The 27,633-nt window shown below is 39.6% G+C and overlaps 1 protein-coding gene across 1 annotated transcript in view; it reads left to right on the top strand.

Annotated features, from left to right (window-relative positions):
- The window catches only part of TBX15 (T-box transcription factor 15), a 90,032-nt gene that overhangs the window by 42,475 nt on the left and 19,924 nt on the right, over nt 1-27,633 (top strand). The window contains exons 2-6 of the mRNA XM_079321086.1: nt 11,857-12,070; nt 19,359-19,460; nt 21,261-21,432; nt 21,789-21,956; nt 25,266-25,330. Coding sequence (XP_079177212.1) covers nt 11,857-12,070; nt 19,359-19,460; nt 21,261-21,432; nt 21,789-21,956; nt 25,266-25,330 — 721 coding nt within the window. The remainder of the gene's footprint in view (nt 1-11,856; nt 12,071-19,358; nt 19,461-21,260; nt 21,433-21,788; nt 21,957-25,265; nt 25,331-27,633) is intronic.

The raw sequence follows: 27,633 nt of genomic DNA, 5'->3' as shown, positions 1-27,633 counted from the left end.
CAGCGGAAAGAACAAAGTACAGCAGCGAGCACTTCCTGGAATGAGTGTGTGTGATGGCATGTGGGGACTTGGACATGTGGGATTGTGGTTGGCAGAGTGTGTTAGGATGTGACTTAGGGAGCTTCAGCTAAAGACAGTTGCTAAAAGGAAAGAGAAAAAGCCAAGCCACAAATACACATCTAAGGAGCATGAATGTTGAGGGAAAAGGAGAGAATGCACTCACTGAGGCTAATCCCTCAGGCTAAGTCACCAGTTTTGTGCTGCTTTTCCTCCGTGGAAGTACATGGGAGCTGTGGGATTTTAGAAAAATTCTCAGGGGAAATTCAATTTATGCCTTGGCATGTGTATGTGATATTTCAGATTTCAAATTAAATTGTGTTTATATGACACAGTTGCTTTCCACAACAAAGGCTTGATTGAAGTTCATAACACATCTTTTCCAGGTCCATGCACCACACTGTTGTAATACAGCCCTGTAACCTATTCAGTCACTCATGATTCTGTTCCCCATGAAATCATACCAACTCCATCCCCATGTTGTTACTTTAAAAATAATTAGTTTTGTTCCTAGCTTGGTCTTGAAACACTAGAAGCTATTAAAATCAGAACTGTGCTCAGGTTCTTCCGGAGAATCTTTTCTCTCAATCCTATCTGCATGGCTACATAGTCAGAAAATTGGCTGGTTTGGATGCGAGTCAGTTGTATGTGAAGGAAATAATAGCAAGAATATGTTTATCATTTGTGAAAATTCCCCAGAGTAATTGCTTAGGAAAATATCTGGTCACTCTGCAGAGGTGATCAAAACAGCAAACAGAACATTACATTGCAAGAAACTTCCCAATGGAAAGTACCATTGAAAATATTGTAATTTCTTCTGTGTGAGCCACTGGCAGATCACTGATTTAAACCCCAAATACATTTTTAGTAACTCAATCCTATACATATGTTAATGTGTCTTTGTGTGTGTGCACCCATGTATGTAATAAAAATAGGACAAACTGAGCAAGCTAGCAATTGGAGTGTTTAGAGTCAAGGAGAAACTTTGTTATGAATGAAATCTGGAAGGATTTGGATTACAATCAAGAAGTTTAGATAGAGGGCAATCTAAATTGTACAAGAGCAGATAGTCTTCCCAAGTCTGGCTCAGAAAAGGATGTGGGAGGTCTGAAAGACAGCTTGACTAATGCAGCACGTAGATGAAAAAAATGCACTTTAATGATTTGTTGAACTATTACAAACCCAAACATGAGTTCAACAGGACTAGCCTGATAATTACTGTTTTCCCAAAAGAAAATTGTAGATTGTGAATGAAAAGAACAACTAAAACTTAAAACTTCAGCTTAATGGAGCTGCATTTTTCTTGTGAAAGCGATCCCATGGAAATCTCCTAATGATTTTCTTTTGAAATAGTCTCATTTAGAAAGGAAATACATAGAGTGGCATATATCTCATTACAGCACTGCAGAAAATGGACAGTCATACTATAAAGGCAATTAAAAAGTACTCTTTCTCTTCTTCTGCCCACAGTTATATGGTGGGACTCACTGCTGTGTGACAGCAGTGCCAAGAGTTCAAAAGGACTAATGGAAATGTAGGACTTTTCTTGTTATTAAGATACCATCTGGTCCCTGATACTACTGTCATGATAACCACCATGGTATAGGGAAACATACATAGTGTGCGTCCTGGTTTGGAGGACAGGTGTCTGCCAAGAAAGGCAGGAGCTTCTCTTTGAAATGGAGAATGTAAACCCCTTCCGTCCAAATTACTATAATTTTGAAATTAAGGGGCTCTCAGGCAAAGATATGGGAATTAGGAATAACAGTTCTTTACTAGGAAAATTAAAATAGAAATACAGTATTACAAAGAAGAAACACTGACAGAGTCAGAATACAACCTGACACCCTGTCAGTCAGGGTGTTGGTATCAGCCCCATTAAATGGTGGCTGCAGTCCTGCAGTGGCAGATGTGGTTCAGCTGAAGCAGTGGTGCTGTAGAAGGGTGCAGCTTTCCTCCGAAAGTCCAGGAATCATGTGGATAGGTCCAGCTTTCCTCTGGAATCCAGTGGAAATAAGGTTGCCTTGGTGTCCAAAATCTCAGTTTTTATCTAGGTAGGAAAAGCTTGGCTCCTCCCTCAGGCTGGAGCATCTCCCAATGGGATGATGTAATTTTATCAGTCATACAGTGGGACTCAGTGGCCCATTAGCAGATGATATCTTCATGGAGGGAGGGTGGGTTGTGGAAAAGATAAAGATGATTGCCCCAGCTGGTTTTAAAGATGGCCCATTAGCAGATAATATGTGCCACAGAGCTAAGGATCACTGCCCCACCTGGCTTCAACAGATGGTGATAGAATACACATTTCTGGTCACATTCTATATTGCAACTAAGACACCATGGCTTGTAGGCCAACAAATACCAGTTTGCAAATATTTAAAATGTTAAGCTTCTTCTGTTTGAGCTGTGTTTATGCCTAGAAAAAATGTTAATATTTTCTGGACTTCACAGTCATTTTAAATTTCCCAGGGATTTCACGTTGATCTCAGGGAGAATGGATACCTCTGCAGCCTTAATCTTGTGTCATGTTTTCCTTTTTTTTTTAAGGATTTTTCTTTTCCTGTCTGGCAGAGAGTAGTCCAAACCGCAGAATCCAGAAACAGACTATCCCAGAGTTGGTGCCCCTTTCTACCAGGGAAGGGCTGCCACAGAGCTGGGATCTAGTTTCAAACTCCTGCACAATTTGTGGTTATTTAGAGCCAACATTTTAGTTTGAGTAGGTCTCTAAATATTTGTTGTATGGCTTTATTTATAAGAATAATGGCTCTTATGTTTACAGACTACAGCCTATAATGCTTGGTCTCTTTTTTTTTTTTTCAGCTTGCTCTAACTTTCAAGTGCATTTCCACTCTTTAATTTTACACAAACTCTTGGACATTGGCCAGACAAATTCTTTGTAGTCAGTACAGTTCAGGATCTTGGCCAGATTTAAGTTGTCATCAATTTCACCTCTCTCTTCTTTTAACAACATCCCACTTTTCTCTGTTATACCTCTCATGTTTTTAAGGGTTGCCATTCTCTGCATTCTACTTTATTTTCTTCAATATTATACTCTTTTATTTTTTCTTCTGAATAAACTGAATCTTACTTTCCTGCTTTTTTTAAGCCCTGTACATTTTAAATATGGTCTTTATAAATATTCCCTACTCAGCAGTCTTTTTGTGAGGTTGTACTAGTGATTCCTTGTCCTAAATCCAATCTGAATGACAGCTGCAGAGAGTCTCCTCAGGGAATTTTAGGAATCTCTTGGTTTCTTCTATGCTGAAATTTCAAATTGCATTTTCCTCAAAGCTAGTCTGACATACTGAAGGCCCAAGCTATTTTTGCTAGTTCAGAAGACAATAATACAACATCAAACCCTGAGTCCAACTTTTGCTAGTTCAGAGGATTTTGTTCTTACGAAATATGATTGCCAGAATCCTCTGCTGGGAAAAATTATGATATAAAATTCTTTTAAACAAACAAGATACCACCATCCACAGATGGGAAGGTTTATAGAACAGGTTTCTGGTTGACATCTATTCGATGAGATATTTTTAGTTGTGATAGATAGTCTAAAGCATGGAATGATGAATTGCAGGCAGGTTTACTCAAAGAATATGATGGGATTTTTTATGAAGTCTGTGGAAAAAGCCTATGCTGTTATAATACTCAGAACAATCTTGGTCTAGTAGCTTATGCTTCTGTAATGAGAATTTGTACTTGCCAAGGATGAGTTCAGAGCCCAGCGGTCAGCATCTCCATCTTCAGCTGATGCAATTCAAACCTGGAGCTGATGTCTTGGATGTCTGGTCCTAAACTGAACGTTGGTGTAGTGTATTCATTTTCTTTTTCTCAACTTTCTTTGAAAAATTACAATAGATTGTGAGATAAAAATCCACTTTAAAGTTTAACTGTGGCTGATATTCTTTCTTTTGGCTGGAGCAAAAGTTAACCTTTAAGGGCAAACCCCCAGGGCTGAGTATACTAGTAAACTCTAGCTGCTTTGTACTTCTTTGCCAATACTGAGGAGTCATAAACCCAATTTCACTTTCTGGTTAAACCAGGTTTACAGCTGTTTTGCATTGCTGGAGTGGAGCAGAGCAGCTGGAGCATACCTCTGAATCAGGGTGGTTTTTTCTTTGCTGAGTCTTGTGTCTCTTTGTTCAGTCTTGCATGGAATAAAACACGGCAGAGGTAGTCAGCTCTTGGCAGTGCACAGTCAAATTGATGCAAGACTCGCATTTAGAGCCAAAGCCACCGTGGATCTTTTTGTGTCTTTCTATTTATTTTCATATTCTAGTACTAGCTGTGTTTTGCCATGGGGATATAGATGTGTGATAACTGTACTGGCCTTAAACTCTATTTTGGTAAGAGCAGCATTTTTTGAGTGGGTTTTGCATGTTTTGTTGGCTCAAGTCATCTTACAAAAACACCTTATAGCACTATATATCAGAAGGATAAAGAAGATTTTGATGTTAAAATGCCAGAGGAATTCTTCACTTCAGAATTAGCTTGTCTCTATTGGTACCACGTGTGACAGTATCAGGTTGTTCCATTTGTCTGTGCCACATTTCTCTGCAACATCTTCCAGTTTTGTCTTTTTGAGTCTTGCTGATATGAATGCCATTTTGTCTTGTTATGACTTCATGGTTTTAGGCTAAAAATGAACAATTTGAATGCTTCTTTTGGCTGCCTGAGATTGCAATGCAGCACAAATATAGATGAAGTTCTTGGTTTGGACAGGTTTGTACTGTTGTCAGCAAATCCTGATGTTGGTTGCAACTTGCACTCACAGACAGAATAATAATAAATATTTTTGAGAGATACACTAGATGAACTTTAAAAGGTTCCTTTGAGCAAAAAATCATTCTATGACTCTGTTATCAGTAATAAACAGGTTATAAATTCTAGATGTGTGTAGTTAATAATGGGCTAATGCTGCAAGAAGGGATAATTAATGTACTGGAGCCTGTGAGTGAATGGAAAAGTTCAGGGGGATAAGATAATCTATAAGAACACCTGCAGAACTATCTTTGTGTTATTTGTTGTGTGCAGTATGTCCATATGGTTACAATCACCAAGTGTTTAGAAACCTTTGCCTACAGCAAGAGCAATTGCCGGATCAGCTGTGCAAAATACACTGTGCTAATTTGAACGTCTCTGTTGAACTCCAGACTGCTTCACCTCTGCTGCTCCTGCTGCCTTTGTCACAGCCAGACTTCTTGTGTGTTTTTGAAGTTACCAAGGTCTTTGATTTAGCTTTGGTTCAGCTCTCCCCAAGTATTTGTTATCAGGGAAAACAGTTGTGTACCTGAAGTAGTTGCACCAGCAGCTGCCACACCACAGCCAGATAAATTTCCACTCTTACAAACTGTTTGTGTTCTGTTCAACAGAAACTTAGTTAGTTTCTGTTCTTTCACTGTTATGGGGTTGTGCCATTTTGTTTCTACATTCCAGTAATGTCACACTGCTTTATGCATGGTTCTTAGGCTGCTGATTTTGTGGGGTGGCAGTAGCCAGTTTGAAAATCATAAATCTAAAAAGAGCCATGAGATCAGTCTGCAACCAGCAGCAAAAGCAAAATGTCCACTCTGCTAATTTCAGCTGAGTTCATTGGAAAAAAGTAAAAGCAAGAACAACAAAAAGGTTCCTTAGATTTTCTTGGTCTATACATGTCCTATATTTTATACCTTCTTTGTAGTCTGCAGGTCCTAATGGCCAGCAAATCAACTGCAGGAGAGAGGGAAAGACCACCTGTTATACTAAATATTCACAAACCCTGCAAACAAAAATAAACAGTAAAAGACCAAACCCTTAACAGCTTGTAACAGCTGCCACATTCCACCCAAGAGAAATCTTTATGCTAATGGAATCTGACAGGGTCTACATTAGATATTTACACATACAGGGAAAAAACCCTAAAAATAAAAAAAGACTGAAAAAAGAAGAAAAAAATAATGAGAGAAAGGGAATAAGTCTGTTAGGCTCCTCTGAGTAGGTGATGTTTTATGTATGTAAGTGTTTTGTCATTGTTGCGACTCCTGTAGTTTACATTTTTGAGAGTTTGAAGTTAAACATTGTTGAGTGCATGAGCTGAATGATATGGCCAAGGACTAAACTGAGTTCTCTTTCTTTTGTTGTTAAGTAAGGGGAGCGGTATCCCTGATGTGCTCCAACTGCAGAAAAAATTCTCCTGAAGATTCATCTATCAAGATGCATGGAAAATAGTCTTTTAATATCTCACATACCAGTTTGCCTCTTGTACAAAACTGATGAAAACCCAGGAAATTTACATGAGAAATACTAGCCAGTTGAGTCATAGAAAGAAGTCAGGCAGTAGAACCTTTCTGATTTGTGTGGGACGACTCTGATCCCAGGACACTGGTGCTAGAAACTGGTGCTGGTTGGGGTTATTGTCTATCATCTTGGGGCACTCAGTGCAGATGCTGACCTCAGAGTCACCATGCTTGTCAGAATGGTGTTTTCCTTCCTGTCTGACAACAAGAAGCCTGGGGATTTGCAGATCAGAAAAAATTATAAGTTGAGGATTTCTAGGGTGATACAGAGATAGTAGAAATGCAAAAGGCATTAAAAAAGAAAAAAAGTCTGAACTACTTTATGTTCTTCTTTAAACTCAGAAATGGCCAAAGTTATCCCTGGAAGCTTTGAAAGTGACCCTCTGTCTGGTTAGACTCAAAAAAAAAAAAAAAAAAAAGAGAGAATTTCTCTCCTCCAATTCTGTTAAACTGCAGTAAGTAGCTGGATGCATGGTCAGTGTGGTAAGAAGGGATGGTTGGAGGCCATCCAGCAGGGCAGTAGAAAAAGGAACTGCATGCACAGTGACAGTGAAAGAGACTTATGCTTCAGGCGTTGGAGAATTTTTTTGCACATTTGAACACACTGAATTTTTTTTCCATAAAATTTACCATATTTTCCCATTAGATAGTTTAAATGTCCTTGAAATGCAGTTCTTGCAATGGCCTGTCTGGCTTTGACAGATCAGTCCAGGTCCCATGGAAAAAACCACTTGGTCAATCTGTTTGTCCAGCAGGTTGCCTGTAACAAGAGACAGTGCTTTAGTAATTCCTCTGTATTATCTGTAGGGAAAAACCTATTAGTTTTGAAGAGCTAAGCATAGACATTTCTCTGTGGTTACAATGTCTGTCTCCACAAAGACTGAAATGTTTGTGTTTTTTTCTGGCTACACATCACTTCATAGAACAGCAGAAATAATTGGTTGAAACATCAGAAAAAAAGAACATAAAGAATGAGCAAGAATGGAAATGGATAGTTTTAGAAGAGATTTGAAAGAATGGGGAAATTAAGGAGGCAGGTTGAAACTAACTGTACAGTCAGCAGCAGCTTTGGAGACATTCACCTCCACAGCTATGGTGCAAGAGGAAGGCCCCTGCTTCAAGACAGGTGAGAGGAACGATCTTGTGAAGAAAAGCAGTTAAGAACAGAAAGTGCAAGTTTGTGGGTTCCTGTAAAAGCAATAAGGAACATTTTGACCTCAGACAGTCCCAACTGAAAGTCCAGTGAAATACTGTAGGGTTAGTAATCTCAGTTGCATCTACTCCCACTTTTGTTAGTGGTCAGTGCTGGATGAGCTGGCTGTGAAGTATTTCTCAAGGACTGCAACCGAGCAAGAGAAAACTATGAAACTACTTTAATTGCTGCTTGTTGAACTTATGCCTAAAGTGGCAGGAATTATAGATTCATCAGGGTTGAAAGAGACCTTCAAAATCATCTTCAACTGTCAAACTATCACCACCATAATCACCCCTGAACCATATCCCTATGCCATATCCAGACACAGTAGGATTGCTGCCTGATATAGTGCAAGAGAGTCAGAATTCCTGGGACATTATTTTGAGTAGTTCCCCTAACTCTGAAAGGAAGCCATGTCATGGGGGATCTGCATTTGCCTCTGATGGGACCTTGAGTTGAGAATGTGGGCTTTTGTCTAAGGCACCTCTTAAAGAAGAAACAAATACTCTTATCTTACTTTGGAGCTAGAAGAAATTACATGTAGCTTTATCTTCCTCAGAAATCCTTCTGTTTGTCCTTCAGTCATACACATATGTAGTACACATATACATACACATATGTAGTACCAGCCCCAGTCTGCATCTCTGGGTGCTCACAGGAGCTATTGCCTGCTTTCCCTCTGCTCACACCAATCTAAAGTAAAAGTAATTTCTTTGAGTTCAGCAAAGTTACACCCCACTGAAGCTTCTGTGTGAAGAAATCAAGTTCCCAGTTTGAAGGCCAGAAGAATATTCAGATCTTTTTCTTGGTTGTTTCATTGTGAGCAAGTATGTGCACAGAGTGGCTTGAGCTGTGCTAGCTGCCTGTTGGCACAATTAATTACTACACATGGAGACTGATTCACCCTGCATCTCTCTAAAGATTGCTAATTTACAGATGTTCACACCTGTCTCTTGATTAAATACAAATCCTAGCACATGGAGACAACTCTAGTTAAAAGTCACAGGGCCTGGCTGTCACTAGGGTTGAATTTCATATGTCAGATGCACTTAACCTTCCCTGAATTCCCAGGGTCTGGACTAAGCATCTCCAACTGGATGACAACATTCAGATGAATTTAGCTCAGGAAAAGCTGAAGAAAACACAAAACGTGTCTCAGTGCCTATCAAGTCTAAACTAAGAGCAAAAACACTAGTGACTCTCCATTTCCAAAATTAGAAGGAGAGATAGTTACTGTTAGGTGCACTAACTTGGGAGTAGTAATAGTTCATAACTCAGAACACAAAGTAGTATCCTTGGGGAAAAGAGTTCTATTCTCCTTTGAGTGGTACCACATGTTTGGGTAGATACTGACTTATCAGTAATTAGGGAATTTCTTTTGCAATTTTTGATTTGTGCCAGCATGAAAAATTATATGCAAGGTTATGGATCTCTTTTGACTTCCATAATTAAAGACCCCTCCAAAAATCTGTAAAGTCAGTGGGATTATATCAGTCTGAATCAGTGAGAAGGGGCTTAAGCCACTGATACTTAATTTTTTGCAGCATGCTATTCCAGTTAATTGCAGGGATTCCCAAAGCTCCAGCCACATGCCCAGTTTGAAAGGCTGTACAGGAAGTGCTGGAATGAAGTGGTAGCAGCACCTAGCCAAGTGCCATCTGTTGGCCATTTACCATACTGCCTCAGAGGAGAGTTTCTGAGTGCCTGAACCAAGCACAGATGATGTGATCTAGTCTCATCTTATTGAATTCATACCTACAGTTTAGTACCTCATTTCAGAAGGAGGGCTTCACTTTTCCCTAGATCCAGTTCCTTTAGACTCACAACATAGTTTATCTTTAAATTGGACATTGGGTAGAATTTATTCACAGAAAAAGTGATTAGACATTGGAAAGGGCTGCCCAGGGAGGTGATGGACTCACTGTCCCTGTTTAAGCAAAGGCTGGACGTGACACTTAGTGCCATGGTCTGGTTGCCATGGTGGTGTTCAGTCATAGACTGGACTTGATGATCTCAGAGGTCTTTTCCAGCGTAATTGATTCTGTGATTCTGTGTTCTCAAAGAAGATGTAAGACTTCTGGTTAATGGTTTAGGACATCAGCAGGTATACAAACAGATCTTACTGTGATTTGTGAAGTATCCTCTCTCTTTTTGTTGAAGGACAAATTGATCAGCTGTGCCTAGGGAGACCTAAGTATAGTGATCCCTACTCATGCTTAGTTCTTCAATGCTTTGAGGAAGAATAATTTGAGCTAGAAGATAAGATTTGTTCCTGTGTCATTGGGGTAGTGAAGTAGGGTCAAATGTGTCAGCCCCTCTGTACTCTCAGATTGATTATTTGTCCTGTGGCCACAGAACCCCAGAAGATTATCCCAAATGATCTTGAATCACCTTGTGTGTAGGATATTAGTTTTGGATGTAGGACTGGTCTCCATGTAACAGTCCTCTATGCATAAGTTTGTACTATCCTTTAGAGGGACCTAATATTGCTTCAGCCTAACTGGGAAGTCTATGTATGAGATGTAAAGAAATCTCCCTTCAAAATGGATTGGGAGCAATAAGTGAACTGACCCTTTCTCATGTCCTGCAGAATTTCTACATTATACTGGCAGATTGTCTAAATAACTGACAAAGCTTACTGAAAACACTCCCTCAAACAAAATGTCTGGTGCCCAGTGACATCATCTAAGGCTCTTATAAAAGAGAAATGCTTCCTGATGACACTTGGGGCTGGAAGTTTCTCATAAACTATCAGTCAAACACATTATGTCTATACCGCAGCAAAATGGATTTTCCAGAAATGTTTCCATGTAGCAAGAGGTGAGGATGGTGGTTCTGTGAGTGGTATCTTCACTGCCTCCTTCTTCCTAACTGTAGCCCTCTGCACTGATGTGCAGGCTGCTCCAGGAGACACTGTCTCTCAGAAACACTGTAAACCTCAGACTCAGTCTACACGACTTCAGGGTTGTTAAAGAGTTTCTGGTATTTTCTTGGTAAGGAAGGAATTTTATATGCCATGATTTAATCATGTTTTTAGCACAGATTGTTACTTTTTGTCTCCTTAGGTTTCCTTTGCAGAGACAGTGATACCTCTTTCTTTCTTCAAGTGCAGAGTAAGCAGCTGTTTTGTTCATTCACTGGAATGCTTTTACTGATGTGATCAATGAGGACACTCTAAAATATTGCTTCTGTGTGTGCTTTGAAATCCACAGAGCTCTTTCTGAGCCATTTGATGGAATGCTTCACATATTTTTATTCTTTTCCTAATAATCTACAAAATACTAGTGCAAATTTATTAAAAATAAGGTTCAAAACATCAGCACATTGCTTTACAGAATGTATTGTTTTACATCGATGAACTAATGAATGAATGTTGATTTCAATAATGAATGAATTATTTTGATGCAATGTGGGTGTGAAACACTGCTATTTGCAAAATTTCAGCTTAACCCTCTGTATGAAAATGAGGACTGAGTATATGTATAATAAATACATAAAATATTTTTGCAAAGAAATGGCCACCTGACTCAACATGTCAGCCCAGAATTTTAAACTAGTTGAACCTCACTTTTTTTGTTTGTTTGTTTATTTTTTTAGCAAACCTCCTTCTTCTCCCCTGTACAGGTAATTGTGTCATGTGATCTTTTCTGCAGCTTTTCTCAGTTGTTTCCTTGGTAATATATTACATATGTTTCCTATAACTTTTTCTTTTTTTGTTCTTTAGTAGCCTAGAGCATTTTCCTCACCAAAAGCTTCATGGATATCTTTCCAGGAAATATCATTGTTCAAAAAAAGTTTTATAGAAGCAAGTAAAACACATTTCCAGAATAGTGTTGCCAAATAGCAAAATAATAATAAAAAAGTTAATTTTTTTGATGGCAAAGATATTAAAGGGAATAAAAAGTGTGTTTTTTAGAAATAACCAACTCTTTTAACAGTACTGCAGGAGAATATTCAATTAAATGGAATGCAGTTTTCCACTAAGGCCATCTTAGCTTAAAACAACAGGTTGAATTAACTTTTTTCATTTCTGTTTTTCATTTTTGCTTTGTACTCCCACCATTTCCTGCTACTATTTATATTTTATGTTCAGGGTCTTTTTTTCCACTGTTTCTGAAATTTTACAAAAGAAGCCAGATATCATGTTGGAAACACAAAGTTCCAAGTCAGGCTATAAATCACAAAACCCCATACATATATATGCCATCTAAAAGGCCATTGTGGTATTCTTTAGCACTTCCTGTGTTGACTTTCCCCCTCTTCCCTTCTCTTACCCCTCACAGTAGGAAGAACTGAGGGATCTTACCTGGCTTCTTTTCTTTGCAGACTCAGAACAGAGCACTGGGTCAGACACAGAGGTGCTGGCAGAAAGGACATCCTGCTCATTTGGCTCCCATTCTGACCTTACATCTGGTGGCTCAGGCCCTCAGCCTCCTCCACCTTCATCCATGGAAGAGATCCAGGTAGAGCTGCAGTGTGCAGACCTCTGGAAAAGATTTCATGACATTGGGACAGAGATGATCATCACGAAAGCAGGCAGGTAAGACATCTCTGGCTTTCTGTCTAGTTAAAAAAGAAATCATGTCCAAACAAACAATTTTTTATTTAATTTTATTTTTTTTAGAAAGAAACGTGTTTTTTTCCTTCTTGATAATCCAGAGGGGAAAATATGCGGGAAAAATTAAACCGCTGAGTTTCTCAGCTGTATCTCCTGTTAGTTTTCTTAAGACAAGTGAAGTTTCATATGACTGTTTGAATAAGTGGCTCCAAAGGAAAACTGGCAGCTGCAGGAAACCATTGAGGATAGTTGTTCCTTTGAGCAAATAAATCAAGAGACAATCATTGTGCTGTTGGCTGTACTGAATTTAAGATAACTATGAATTTGGGGATAAGCCATTTGAGTTTCCTTTCAAGTTTCCATAGCACTTCATGAGCTTATTGATTTAATCTCAAATATAGTAAAATTCAAACTCACCTTTGCACCAAATGAATGTCTTCCTGCAGCTCTAAATAGATGCAGTGTTAATTACTTCCTGTATGAAAAATGTGCAAGCCTAATGTTTTTCTTTGCTGTTGCAGTGATAACACGACAGCAGAGGTTAGAAAGAACCACAAATTAGCATGACTTTTTAAAAAGGAAACCTCACCATAACAGGTTAGCCAAGGGGAAGATCTTCACCGCTATTCACTACTACTTTAAAATGCCTAGGAGTCTGTTTGCAGGCACAACCTAGAGGTAGTTGTATATTTCTAGATGTCCCAAATTAGGATTTTTAGGCTTTAACAGGCCGTTTGCACTACCAGGCCGTTTCTTACCTCCACGAAATGGGTTTTTACTTCCAATTGACGCAGAGAAGGAGGGCATCAGCACCACGGACAGAGCCCGTCAAGGCACGCAAACAGCGGGGGCGACCCAGGAGCTGTCCCGGCTGTGCCGCAGAGATGAGGCAGGGAAATTTTAGCCAAGTTTTGGGGAAAACCCACGGTGCTCTATTGCTTATAGTGTTGTTTCATATTTGTGCTCAAAATTTGCCAGAACAGATCGACTTGTTGTTTTACATTCTTGTGAAGTGAGCGCTATTGCTCTCTAGTCCCAGAAAGTCCATACAATTCAAGGAAAGTTACACTGGAAAAATAACCCATATGATCCCTGAAAAAGATTATCAGAGCCAGATTAGCTCCCAGTTTTAGAATTCAGTAACAAAGGAAGCATATTTCATCTGTACAAAGCGGGCTGCTGGTTTTGACCTTCTGCCTCAAATGCAAGAGGCAAAGTAACAGGAGTTATATCCTTTGCTATTGTGCAACAACGTCTTCTCTGCGGATGTTAAAGCAGACAGAGAAAAATCATTATTATCCTCTTTTCATAGGTGATGACTTACATTCATTATAGTCCAAAATAATATTCTTTCTTCTTGAAAGAAAATTCTTGTAATTATTTGAATCCTGATGGCAAACTGTCACATTACTGCCCACAGAAAATCTATGTAATTACTAAATAGATGTGTTTTCTTCTGCTTGATTATATTCTTCTCCAGAAGTGATGTTAACAGTATTGGAGGGCTGCTGGCTTTTTCTTTTTCTATTGACTACATTTGTTGGCTAATCATTGCAAAGTATAATGAAGAGCTGGGCAGTTTCTTTAGGTAATACACCTGTTCATTGAGGGCAGTCCTTTCAGGTGTGATAGAATTTGCAAATTAAATGGTTAAGCAGTTCAACAGGTTAAACAGTTTTCTCTCAGAGAAGATGTGTCTGTGATGGGTGAGAGCTGAGTCCAGCAGTCCTGCATGATACATGGTGCATCCCAGAGATTAGGTTTTCTTATTTCTGGCATAAATAGCAAAACTGGTGTTATTCCCTGAAGATTTCCTACTACTTATTCAAATTGTTAGAGACACACAGAGTAATTTGCATCTGCTTCCTTCCCCACAGAAGATTTTGTTCCTATTGCTTTCTCTTTGGAAACCCTGAATCTCATAAGGCCTTCTTGTTTTGAAAGCCATTATAATTACAGACTAGAGTTGCCTGTAACTACAGCCTCTTCCTTAATTTTCTATGACTTTTAAAGCCTAGTTCCTGCCTGTCCCCACAATGTCTCTCTGCTCTTGCTGTGTAATGCTAATTTCTAACCTAAGTTCTCATTTCAAACATATTTCTGGGGCTATATCCTGCCTGTGTCAGGCACACTGCACTTTTTGACTTTCAGACTCCTACTTTCACTTGCTTCTAATTCAGCTTTGTTGTTTTTCTTTTCTTGATGCTGTGTTTTATAGATGGCTTTTTTTGTTGTTGTTGTCTGTTTCCCTAAATTTTCTCCAGTCCTCTTATAACTCTGCCTTCTTCCTTTCCATCAAAACATTGTTATTTAGATTTTAATCAGATGCTTATAAAAAGATACCTTTGTTCTTTGTGTAAAATATGCAAATGACTGTCAGCCACAGTCATTCAAACTTGCAATTTACCTTTCTCTCTTTTTTGTTTGAAAGGCAACCTTGGACTATGGACAAGATAGTTTATCTTAAGCTCCAGGTCATACTGACTTGAACAACTAGTCCTAAAATAATTTTAAACTCTTTTTCTCTATGCCCCTTTACTAACAGTTATCATACTGGCAGCATCAGTGGAGGAATTTGAAACCTACCCCACATCCCTACAATCCCTATCTAATGTCCATGGTCACCTGAGCTGCAGGGGTAACTGTTTGTTAACTGATGCATAGAAATGCTGCTCAAAGTAGAGAAAAAATGTACACTTATTCCTGGGGGAATGCACTATAGGGAGTGCTCGGAGTTCTCCTCTGGAAGGGAACAGCTGTCTACTGTTTATGGAAGTGGTTTTATGAGTGCATACCATCACATCCAAGAGGCTTTGTTCTGGGAAAACAGGTTCTACCTGTAACAGAGCCAAGATCTCATCTCAACAATAGGGGAAATTATCTCATCTGTCACATCACAGTTATCATATCTGTGCTGCAGGATGGCTCAAACCAAAATGCTGATGGCCAGGATTGGTAGTAAGATTGAAAAAACCATCAGTGAGTGAAACAGTTGACCTTGTCCTCTCCTGACTTCTCTGTCCCTCCTGAAAGGTCAAGTGTTACTTTGCAGTCTCTTTGCCTCCCTGAAATCATGAGTCTGAGCTGTCTGTAGAAAGCACTTAGGGCTGTTTACATTGCCAGGTTATTTTTTCTTTCCAGTGGAAAGAAGGTCCCAAAGTGCTCCTCAGAGAGAGCAGCAGAGATTTTGTAATGAAGCTCTGTTGATGCTGAAGGGGCCCATGGAGAGGACTTCTCAGAGCAAGGGTTGGCAGGCCACAGCTACCAAACTGATTTTTAGAGCTGCTTGCTCCAGCTTCTGGAAGAATGTCCCCTTTGGGAGCAACTGAGAAGATCTGCTGGTCTCCCTCTCCTTCATAAACTGCTATCAAGCCCTGCCCTTGGCTTTTTGTCTCAAAACACACATCTCTACATGATCCCATGCTGCAGAGGGAAACAGTAGGGCACTCCTCCATCACCTTTCCTTTCCTTGCCTTGCTTTGCCTTCCTTTTCTTCACTCCTCACACATTTGTTTCTCTAAAGAAACACACATTTGGCATCAGTCTTAAATGCAAGGAAATATGAGATATGAAATAACAAGAATAACTTCAGGTTACCCTGTAAACTCACACTTTGAAAACACTGTGCATACTTAATCTGCAGACCTCAATCAGATTGTTTTGCAGTTTCTCAATTTGATTATTTTCATGCCTGGGGAATGACTATTCTGTCTATTTCTTTTGCTACAGTTGAAGAGAACATCCCTTCATTTTAGGGTTTGCATTTAATTGATGTCACCCTTATACAAATCTACTCTTATCTAAGTTCCTAACTTAAGGGTAAGAAACAGAAGCTTTATTCTGTTGGGAAAAAATATTCCAGTTTGGGGATATACCTGTGATTCTCCTCTTATTACCAGTTTGCACAAAGTAAAATTGAGCTATATTTTAAAACAAAATCTTAAATACCACTATGAAAAGATATGGAATTAGCTGCCACAACCCAAACACTTCTTTCTTTTTGGTTGAAAGTTCCTAAACATGGTTCTTAATATGAGTACACTCCTGCACTGGCAAGTAATTTTTAACTAAGTCCTAGGATATTCATCTGCCATTAGTTTTCTTCACATTTGATGTTCATAAACTTCAGTCTCATTATGGAGGAAAACAGAAATTGAGTAGACTGTGGCCATGGTTGTTACTAAAATGCTTTTTGAAACACTTCTAAGTGGTCCTAAAGCTGTTCTAATAACTTATTTTGTATCACGTATTTCCCCTTAAGGATACTGTGTGTAAGTTCAGAGTCTAAGTTTAGGAAGACTGTTTTCCTGCTGAGTGGTAAAGCTAAAATATAAATAACTCGATAAGCCAAAACTGCTGCTGATATAAAACCTCCTCCTAAAATATATTAGATGTTATCACATGTTCCCTATGAAAACAGACAGCCTTCGTGTCTGTAGCTGCTATGAAGCTGATACCTTTCTTGATGAAAGATTCTTGACTCTTTATTAATACAGCCATATCCAAATGGCCTGAATTTCTTTCAAACCTTTGAGCCTCTTGTTTTGTATAAGGCTGGTGCCTCTGGGCAACCAAGAGCCAGCCAAGAGGAAATGCAGAGAGCAGAGACTTTACCAGTATTATACACAAGCACATCCCTAAGTCTCCAGTACTAGCCTCTGCATTTTCAATTTTCCTCTTTCCACATAGCAGTGCTGCCATAGACCTGTTATAATGGTTCCTGGCCACATCTTTATGGCAAAGAAATCTAAGTTACTTTTATACCCATAAAAAAAGAAAAAGAGCAATAATTTGAAAAACTTTAAAACTACACTTAAATCTTAGAGAAAGTAGTGGGATCAGCTGACCTCTTTCCAATAATTTTAGAGATTAACCTCTAAGCCTGCTGAATGGTCTGTGGTGATCTTTTACAAGGTATTTCATAAGTAAACAACCCCACAGTCTATACTGCAACTTTACACAGATTTGTACAGGGCTGCAGATTTGGAGAGAGCTTCTTGGGACACACAGCACATTCAATTTTCCCAACAGAGTGCACCGACTTAAACCAAAAGAGACTCTGATTTAATCCTGGGTTTCTCATCAACCCTCTGAAACATGACCTACCTCTTTAGCTCCTCCCAAGTCACCTCTCTCTAATTAAAGAGAGCTGGACTGTAAAATGCCACATCCTGTACCCATTTGGCTTGGCAGATTTAATGAGGCATTGTGGCAGAAACAAGGTAATGCCCTCAAGCCACTGAAGACTAATCCATTATTTCTTCCCCACCTCCTCTCTAGCCATTCTACTAGCAAACTCACACCATCAGTTGCACAAATTGCTCTCTCCTTGAAGGGTTCTGCAGACGATTTTTCTGACAGTTTTACATCTCTCATTACTCGTGTTGGCTGTGCTGTGGCAGCTGTGGGGCGGTGCTCTCCCCACCCCCCATGATAAATGCCCCTTTCCAGAGCAGATGCAGTGACTAATAGGTCAGATCTTATCTTAGTGTGGCCTGAAATGAAAGCGCTGTGGGTAGGGCAAAGGCTGAGCATCAACCTCCTCCTCCTTCCCACCCTCTTCTGCAAGTGGCTTTATGTGGCTTGGCTGGGAAAGAATGAAGTAGATTCTCATGGTCACATCCCTGTCGTGCAAGGTTTGAGAGACATGTCTGGAGATACTGACACAAGCTTTTCTGTTTTCTTCCTCCTCCAGGCTGTGTTCACTAGCAATACTTTGAGAAACAAAAATGTTGAAAAGAGAACTAAATCTTCTTTCTGACATTTCACCACTTCTCTCTAAATAAAAGGGAAACTGTCACAATGGTTTGTAGGGATGGCTCCTAGAATAATTTCTTGTACGCTTTTGTACTATTTTGGCATCGTGTTTTAAAATTGCTCTTTAATATCCTCCCTACATCCACATACTTCCATCCTGCAAGGATATGTCAACTTATCAGAGAAGCAGAATATGATTTTGTATAAGCATCCAGTACTTTCGGGGTTTGTCCTACCAAAGATCTGTATTTTCTAGGCAAAAGTAATTTAGTTGAGTAACATCATCCTATAGAACTCAGCTTAAGTTTCTCTCAGATAAAGGCTGAGTAGTCCCTCATGTAGAGCTCAGTCTGAGTTAACAGTCAGTGAAACAATACAGGATTTCTTTCAGTTGTCTGCTCTAATTTCAGTGTTGCTCGATTCCTTCTGCACTTCATTCAGTTCAGCTCCTCAGATTTTATGAAGGTGTAAAAATACCACATTACTTGCAAATATAATATGGCATAAGTAATTCCCCCAGCATGCTCTTTGAGGGAGGTGTAGAATAGAAATTGGTCTACTGGCCACTATAAAATTTGTAAGAAGAAATTATACGATAGCCACACTAACACTAATGTGCTTTAAGGTTAAAATTATTCTGATCTGTTTTCTTCTGAAATAATTGCTGCAAACACTTCCACAACAGTGACTGTGTTTAGCAGAGCTTAACTTGTGCTCAGACAAGAAGAAAAAGACTGGGAATTGCTTCTTTTTGATTAGAATTCCATACTTTGTCTATCAGGAGAAAATGTTTAAGATAGATTTGGATCATATGGCACAGAAAAGACAACATCTATTAAAAAGTTTGCACAAAACACTACCAGGACTTCAAGGAAACCATGATAATAATACCAATGTTTCTATTGAATGTGAAATACATTCTTAATAAGCAGATTAATTTGAGGGATGTTTTTTCTTAAATAACTATAAACATGAGAGTGAGAGGAACTTTCAGAATTATGTATTTGCTTTAAATGTTACCTCAGTACTGTCAAGCTCTATACTGAAATGTGATAGTCTCAAAAAAAAAAAAAAAAAAAAAAAAAAAAGAAGAGAGAACTAAAGTGCTTCTGCATTTAATGGAATGTGAGAGAAGAATTATAGATGGAAGGCCAGTGGGAAAAGCACAAGGTAAAAGGCACACTGCCCATTATAGAAATGCCTCAGAGAGGACAATTTGTGTGAAGCACAGCAAAACTGTCTGCTAGGAACTGGGAACAGAGTGCTTGACTGTGAGTATTTTATCATTACTTGCAGGTTATTATCCTGTTACCCCTTTTTCTAAGTGGGAAAAATTTGAAGATTCAAACCACTCTCAGCACAGTCTTTTCTACTCACACCAAGCCCAGAGGAGTCATGCCAAGGACTAGGCTGTGTAAAGTAGCATGTTTCTGGTGCCAGAGCAAGGTACAAGGATCCTCTTCAGTTTCCTTATTCACCATTTTCTTCCTTATTTCTACTCTTATTTTCCTAGGAGAATGTTTCCAGCCATGAGGGTGAAAATTACAGGCTTGGATCCCCACCAGCAGTATTATATTGCCATGGACATTGTTCCTGTGGATAACAAGAGATACAGGTAAGCTTTTCATGGGCACAGCTGGGAATCTTGTAAGAGCTTGCTGTCAATGATAGTGTAGGAAAGACACCCACCATTAAACACATTGCAAAGGTGTGCTGGAGGAGACCCTGTTTTTTTACACCAACAGAAGTAATTTGACCAGAATCTTTAGACACAGAGTTTTAATACAGTCTCTTGCACTTTTGGGATGAAACCTTCCTTTTTTCAAGCATCAGTTTTTAGTTGAGGAGATCTCTGTCATGCATTTTCTAATTGACACAATTAGTAATGGCTGTCTGAGGAAAATGATAACTGGAGTTATCAACGAGGGGTCTGCAGCCCCTAAAACTACTTCCTCAAGAAAGGAACAGTCTAGAAGCAGCTGAACTAATCCAGGCTCCTCAGGTCTGGCCTGAATGGGATTGGGTAATTTCTGTTTCAAAAGTGCTCACTGTCCAGCACAGCAGCCTCAGTGAATATTGATCCCTTACCTACAGTATGGATTCACTGAGAAACTTTCCACTGCTGAGCTAAAGACAGGAAGAAGAGATTTCTCTGATATTAATGGGCTTCTGATCTTGAAAAATATTCTGGAAAACTCATGATACTCTGCATCCCAGAAAACTCTCCTGACTGACATGATACATGTATTCTTATTAAAAGACCCCTGAGAGGACATCTTTTCTCCAAATAGTCTTGACTGGACCACATTTCAAGGATTCAGAATTGAACTGCTTCAAAGGCTAAATACCACATTTTTGCTCCCAAATTGTACAGTTTTTCTCAAGAAAATTCTTTTTCAGGGAAGCAGCAAGATAGTGTTTGATACTCAGCTGAACGTGTTTCCACTTTCTAGGAGTGTGATTCTAACAATACTGACATGGAAAATACATTTATTTTCTTACCCTTTGTTTCTGTCCTGGTTAGCTTGTGCAGACACATATGGCAAACTAACAGGAAAGGAAAAGAGTCCTCTTCTTTTTCTCCTTTTTTCCCTCTTCCTTCCCCCCACCCTGAATTTCTTGTGAAAATACAGGCAATGAGTCACAGTAGGTAAAGACAGGAACATCTTAGCAGATCTGAGTAGAGACCCAATGAGGCGCAGCACAGAAGTCAGAGTTGTCAGTGGAACTGTTTGTGAAATGCTTTAGAGGGAAGGAGCTGCAGGGCAGGAGAAAAAAGTGTCTAGGCAAAAAAAGTGTCTTCTTTCTGTGATAGAAAAATTTATGATGTATGTAGGATAGCTAGATTAGGAACACCAAAAAATCATAAAAGACCAGGAACACAAAAATATTTTTTCCTCTAATCCAATGTATGTAACATTATATGGAATTTCCTGTTTTGCAGCATTTCAAACCAGGAATTCTGTTTTATCAATTATTTTACTGGCATTCATTGGCTATTGCCCTTTCTGGGTGAAGCCACATGTGTTTTCCAAAGACTGGTATGACATATAATGCAGATTTCCAGAAATTGCGGGGTAATTATTAATATTTTCAAAGAGGACTTTGTTTACCCATATTTTCCAGTCTCTTACTTTGGCCCAGAGAGGGTTAAGGAGCTGAGAAGTCACATGTGGCAGAGTTTTACAGGGAAAATAACTGCAAGGTGGTTTTAATAAGGAATCAAGTCTGAACAAGTGGCTCAGGGGTAATCTGGCTTTCATTTAGAAGGTAGGAGGTTGCAATAAAGGACATTCTGCCCTGACTGCAAATGAGCTTGGGGTGCATGAGGGTGGCAGGGGAGGGGGAACCCTGGGCATAATCCTGCAGTGAGTGAGTAACAACCTTCCTTAACCACCTACCCTTCCTCTTTTAGGTATGTGTATCACAGCTCCAAGTGGATGGTGGCTGGCAACGCTGACTCCCCAGTGCCCCCAAGGGTTTACATCCACCCTGACTCCCTGGCTTCTGGAGACACCTGGATGAGGCAGGTGGTCAGTTTTGACAAGCTCAAGCTGACCAACAACGAGCTTGATGATCAAGGCCATGTAAGTTAGAAGTTAATCTTTGTGCCTGCTGTCCCAGCCTTGCTCCTCTCAGACTTGAAAGGGTACTGCTGCTGCTTTGATGCTCCTGTGTCCTGTTGGGCACACGTGTCTGTGTCTGCTTCCAGATTTATGGAGCTTTTTTTGCTATTTCAGTGCTTTTCTTCAAAATGTCGCCTGACCCTATAAAGCACCTTTCTCTTTGCTCACAGCACAAACTTTGTCTCACACATGCTTGTAAGAAAAGGATAGTTTTCTCCCTATTTGCTCTTACTCCATCCCTGTTTTCTTGTACATCTGAATGTTGTGTAAAATACTTTGAGGGCAAACAAACCCGTTTCCTTTTGTTTTCTCTTCAGATAATCTTACATTCAATGCATAAGTATCAGCCCCGTGTTCATGTCATCCGCAAGGATTTCAGCAGTGATCTTTCTCCTACAAAGCCAGTTCCTTCAGGAGATGGGGTGAAAACCTTCAACTTCCCTGAGACTGTTTTCACCACAGTAACAGCCTACCAAAATCAACAGGTAAATCCTTTATGCTCCTTTTATGTTGTACATTCATAAAAAAACAGTGTCTTCTTTGTGACTGAGACACTAACTTCTCTGAAAAACATAGAAAAGTTACACTTTACAGGCTAGAAAAGAAAATGCTTGCTCTGAGGTATTGTGTAGACATGAAGTATCTAGCCAGAAAACCACATTGAAGATAAGATGGCTGTAACTTTTACTGTAAAATAAGTAACTAAGATCAACTGTAAGGAGGTGTTGTGTTTAAATTTCTGTGCTAACTCATGGTACAAAACTACAGTATCCTATCCTCGCTATAATTTGAAGGCAGTACAGCTACTCCAGATCAGTTATCTCAGAGACAAGGCAGTTGGGTTTTTTCAGCAGTGAAGGAAAAAGTTTTGAAGAAGTCCAATCTCATCAGTTTGTTCATAAAATAAGCCTTTGAATGCATATATTACACATAAACTGAAATTCTCATCCTTGGATGTCCTGAGGAATAGGGGCGGAGTAAGGAATCAAGTTATACATCTGAAATTTAGGAAAGTAAACTAGTTCTTCAAGGAGATGGTCAATAGGATCTCCTGGGAGCCTGCCCTTAGGAAAAAGGTATGGAACAGAGCTGGAAGATCTTTAAGGTAGTCTTCTATACAGGCCAACAGCCAGCAGCCCCCAGGAGCCAGAATTCAGACAAGGAATTCAAGAGACCAGCATGGCTGAACAGAAACCTAATGTGCAAATGAAAGGGAAAGAGACAAGTGCACAGGCAGTGGAAACAAAGACAGGTACCCTGCGTAGAGATTGAGTGAGGAAGGTCATGGCAAAACTAGACCTGGTAAGGGATGCAAAGAATAACAAGAAGGGCTTCTACAGGTAAGGAAGATTAAAGAAGGTGTACCTCCCCCTGATAAAAAATGCTGGAAAGCTGGTAACAACTGATGAGAAGGCTGAGGTACTTAACAACTCTTTTGCATTAGTCCTCAAATGAATTAGTCATCTCCTCTCCTACATTTTGAGAGGATGGACAGCAGCATGGAGACTGGGTAAGCAAAATGCTTCCTATTGTAAGTAAGGATCAGAAGAGAAGGCTTTGGGGTGACCTAATTGCAGCCTTCCAGTACTAGAAGGGAGCCTACAAGAAAGATGGACAGACTTTTTACAAGGGCACGTAGTGACAGAATAAGGAGGAATGGCTTAAAAGTAGAAGAAAGTAGGTTTAGACTAGATATTATAAAGGAATTCTTTACTGTGACAATTTTGAGTCATTGGCATAGCTGCCCAGAGAAGCTGTGGATGCCTGGCAGTGTTCAAGGCCAGGTTGGATGGGGTTTTGAGCAACCTGATCTAGAGGGTGCCTCTGCTCATGGCAGGTGGGTTTGACAAAAACGGGATCTTTTTGGCCCCTTTCAACCCAAACCATTCTGTGATTTTATGATAATTTGTGTTTGATTCGGGTCTTGCATAGTTCCCAGTGATGAGACTTAGTATTGACTTTAGATACCATGAGGAAAAGATGTTGCTGCAGAAGGATCACAATATTTAACCAATTTTTAATAATTGTGAATTCTAACAATTTACTGAAAAGTTATAGTTTTTTTTTATTTTGCAATGCAGAAGAGAGCACATGTGCAGACAATTCTCCCATGACTGCTTCTTTTTCTTCCTATGACTCCCAACTTTTTTTTCTCAGTCTGGTCCCCTTGAACTGATTTAAGTAAGGATCCAAAATGGATCAAAAATACTGCAACACACTACTGGGTTTGCTATCATTGCAGTACGGAAAATTTTCTTTCCTCTTGCCCAAATGCAGATACTCCACAAATCTTTACTGAAGATGAGACAAGGAAAGAGGATAGGGAAAGGAGAAGAAATTAAAGGAAATAAGCCTGTCATTCTTCCTTAATCATCAGACTTATAAGACATAATTGCACAGGGAGGGAGGTGCTAAGGGAGGGATCCTGTCAGGGACTGGTACTATGAGCTGCCTCACAGTAAAGAAACACTGACATTTGTCTCTCTGAATTGCAAATGTCTGGGTATTTTGTTCAAAATAACTTGAGGGGCACAATCACATTTTTATAACACCAGTAAGGAGATTCTGGTGGGCTGAAGAAGCCTTTTCATTAAAACCAAATTTAAATCCCCTGAATCTGCCTGCATGTCCTCCAGTGGCTGCAGAACTTTGCCTTACTGGGAGAAGCGTCTCTGGAAACAATTGTAAAATGTTAGCAAATCCACCACAGGGATTCCCTCTGCTGTAATTCCATCCTCCACAGAACATATCTGTCTCTGTACACACAAGTCCCAGGACAGCTGCAAAGTCAGGCTAGCGGAAATTAAGTTCACAAATTAAGCTTCTGCAAAAATAGGAGCTGCATTCCAGATCTGAGGTTAATATTCAGAGTAAGGGCTTGGTTCTGACAGAAGCAAAACACCTGCAAATCCCCTTCAGATCAGACTGTATTAAACTAGTTCCTTCTGAGCAGTTTCAGCAAAACCACCTCAAATTTGGTTGGATCTGGAGATCTCACTCTTATTACAAACATAGAATCTCTAGGACAAGCTGGGGCTGGCAGAGGGAAGCCCTTGTGCCACACCAGGTTGTGAAATAACCAACAGGGAGTATAATGCCACGGGCTGCAAGGTCAAGGCTGTGTTATATTCTTTATTTATCAACATGGAATTCATGCTTTAAAAAAAAGCAGGAAGGAAGATTTCCCCAAAGCACTCCATCTGACTGCTACCTCCTTTATTTAGAGGAGGACAAAAAAAAAATTCCAGATCAGAAAACTCTTGAAGACAGACATTGACCAGAACAAGAGCAACTTGTATGTGTGACTGGGTGGCCACCTGACGTCTTTGGTGGCTGTAGCCTGTGCTTTGGCCTTTTCTCTTCAGCATTGTTTGAAGGTTCATGAGTTGCATCCAGCTGCTGGATATCTGGGGTTGAGCTAACTCAGCAGCCAAACTTGAGCAGAGTGCCTGCTTCCCAAACCACATGGCCATTGATAAATTACAGCTCCTGGGGTTTTGCACCTGGTGTGCTTCTACTTCAGGAACAACTTTTCAGCCCCAGCATTGTGCCAGGTTTCTAAATGCTACAGAGATTTCTGTCCCTGGTGCCATTTTTTGATAAGCAGATTATCTGTTAATGGATAAAGGAAGGGTAAATTTAACAGAGGTCTGGGGAAGTAAGTATGAAAGGTCATTGTCCAGGTGGTTTAGGCAAGAATAGTAATTAATCATGGTAATTAATCATCCATAATTTTCATTTGTTGAAAGAAAAAAATTGAAGATATTAACTAATTCTCTTATTCTTGCTTTCAGATCACCAGATTAAAAATTGACAGAAACCCCTTTGCCAAAGGTTTCAGAGATTCTGGGAGAAACAGGTAACATAAGCCTTTTTGTGTTTCCTCACTGATCTCTTCCTTCCTTTCCCTGATGAGTGCACAAGGCATATGACTAAGGCTGAAAAAGGTTTTTTTTTTTTTTTTTTTTTTTTTTTAAATTAAAGTGAAGAACGAAGATAAATAGATAGAAAAATGGGGGATTGCAGATTGTAAAACAGACAAATAGGTCACAGCCTAACCCTGTGCAAAATAATTAGTCTTTATTACATGTAGAGTTGGTGGAAGGCATTTTTGAATTTTAATTTTCACAGGAAATGCCAAAACTTGGAGTTCAAATGCTTGTTTTACGTTACAAGAAAAAGAGTTTCTCATAGGTATGCAGGATAAAAGTGCAAAAAAAGTACTTGTTTCAAATAATTTCATTTTTTCTCCAGAAATTGCCAATTGTTTCACTTTGACTGTGTTGCTTAATTTTGTCATGATTTTTATGGAAAAATTAAGTAAAACACCTTAAATATTATTTAGAAGAAATAATATTTTAATCTCACAGTAGTTAAAATGAAGCTTTAATCAATCTCCCCATTGTATTAGTAAAAGATATTACAGAGTTAGGAAAAAAGAGTAAGAAAATCCAAAGTGGTTCAGCTTTTTCTGCCATTCGTGAGTCTTGCAGCAGAATGTGCAGCAGATTTAAATATTTCATGTCTGAATGATGTAGGTATCCTTTAAATCAGTGTAAAAAAGGCTTTAAACCTTAATTATACAATTAGACATATGACTACATTACAAGAAGCCTAGGGTTGTAAAGCAAAGCTCTGAGTGTGTAGAGTAGAGTAAAGGTTGTGTGCATAGCCCTCATTTGCTGTGCCCATGGGCACTGTAATTCAGTTTTACTTGCATGCTCCTGTTGTGTGTGTTTACCAGGACTGCTGCCTCCCTTGTGAGGAGGTTTGCTAAGGTCAGTGTTCATGAATGGGCAACTGCCCTGTGTTTTCCACCACTCACTTTAGTGCTATGCTCTCTATGGTCACAAAGACATTTAACTGACCTAGAGACTTCATAGCTCAGCTCCTCTGCTCTCATCTTACTGAAAGTGTGTGTAAAAATGTTGCTACTCTCATTTGCCCCCGCTGTGATAATCAGCTCTCCTTGAGGCATAAGTGACTTTTATTCTGCTCTCCTCTGGTGCGTGGGGAAAGCAGTGTGTGTCCTGAGTACGAGATCTTCCCCATGGGCAGGGGAAGCTGCACTGGGGGCTGGGCTGGGGAGACCCAACTGCATCCAGGTACATGGTGGGCTGTATTAATGTGGAAGGCATTAATAAGGTCCTAGCTCAGTGAATTTGGACAGTTTCCTGAAAAGGTTGGGAATTACTGATCTTTGTAGCTCATTGATTTAAGAAAGGGCAGGAAATTGCTACATGGCTGCAGCTGTGGGGAGGGCTCAGTAAGGCTCTCTGCTGATGTAAAGAGGAATTAAAATCTTTAAGGTATTACACATCAAAGGGAGCAGCCTGAGGCTTTAGGAAGAAAAAACCAGGCAAAGGTATTTGCAAGCATATATAGAAGTCAGGCGTCTGCCTCACAAGCAGGGGTCTGGCTGCAGTTGCACTGCTGTTGTCAGCTAGGGGAGGATACGTGTGCTCAGCTGCCTCCTTCCCAAAGGACACATACACAGATATTCCCAGGGAGAAAAATGTTAAAGTCTAAGCTGTGTGTGAAAGAACTCTCCATATGGGACTTTTCTTAACTGTGCTGGATGGCTTTTCTCTACTTTGTGAATTTGTGATCTCATTAGGATCACTGGTCAAAAAACAATTATGATACTCTGCAACTTCCCATGTCCTTGCCACAGCTTCAATCTACTGGAGTGCATCAGACTGTGGCTGGAGAAGGCGCCACTGAAAATGTAGGTCTCCTTTGAAAAAGAAATAGGGTAATTTGAAGAAGGGCCATTTGTGAATCAGCAAGTCAGTAGTATATATTCGAGAGGTTTCATGCATAAGGTCTTAAAAGAAAAATAAAGGTGTAGCAGCAGCAAGAGAAACAGAATTCTGAGGCAGCTCCAGGACATACTATTCCAGTGGCATTGGATACTGAGTCAGACATTGGTTATAGTTTGCTAGCATATGATGGAGGAAAGAACTCCCAGGGGAAAAGCAGAGCATGGTGAAAGAAAAGCAATTCAAGCCACTTCTTTCCTAGGACATATTTTTTCTGCTTTATGTTGAGGCTCTTCTATTAAATGGAGATGGATATTTTCCCTCCACTTATTTATTGTTGTTGTTCCACTGTTGTCTCCTGCTGCAGAAATTATGGAGGTGACTGTTGATTTTAAAATAA

The sequence above is a fragment of the Erithacus rubecula genome (assembly GCF_903797595.1).
Source record: "Erithacus rubecula genome assembly, chromosome: 1".
NCBI classification, from domain to species: domain Eukaryota; kingdom Metazoa; phylum Chordata; class Aves; order Passeriformes; family Muscicapidae; genus Erithacus; species Erithacus rubecula.
The sequence above is the reverse complement of the archived record's forward strand: the minus strand, read 5'-3'. Positions and strand labels throughout refer to the sequence as shown.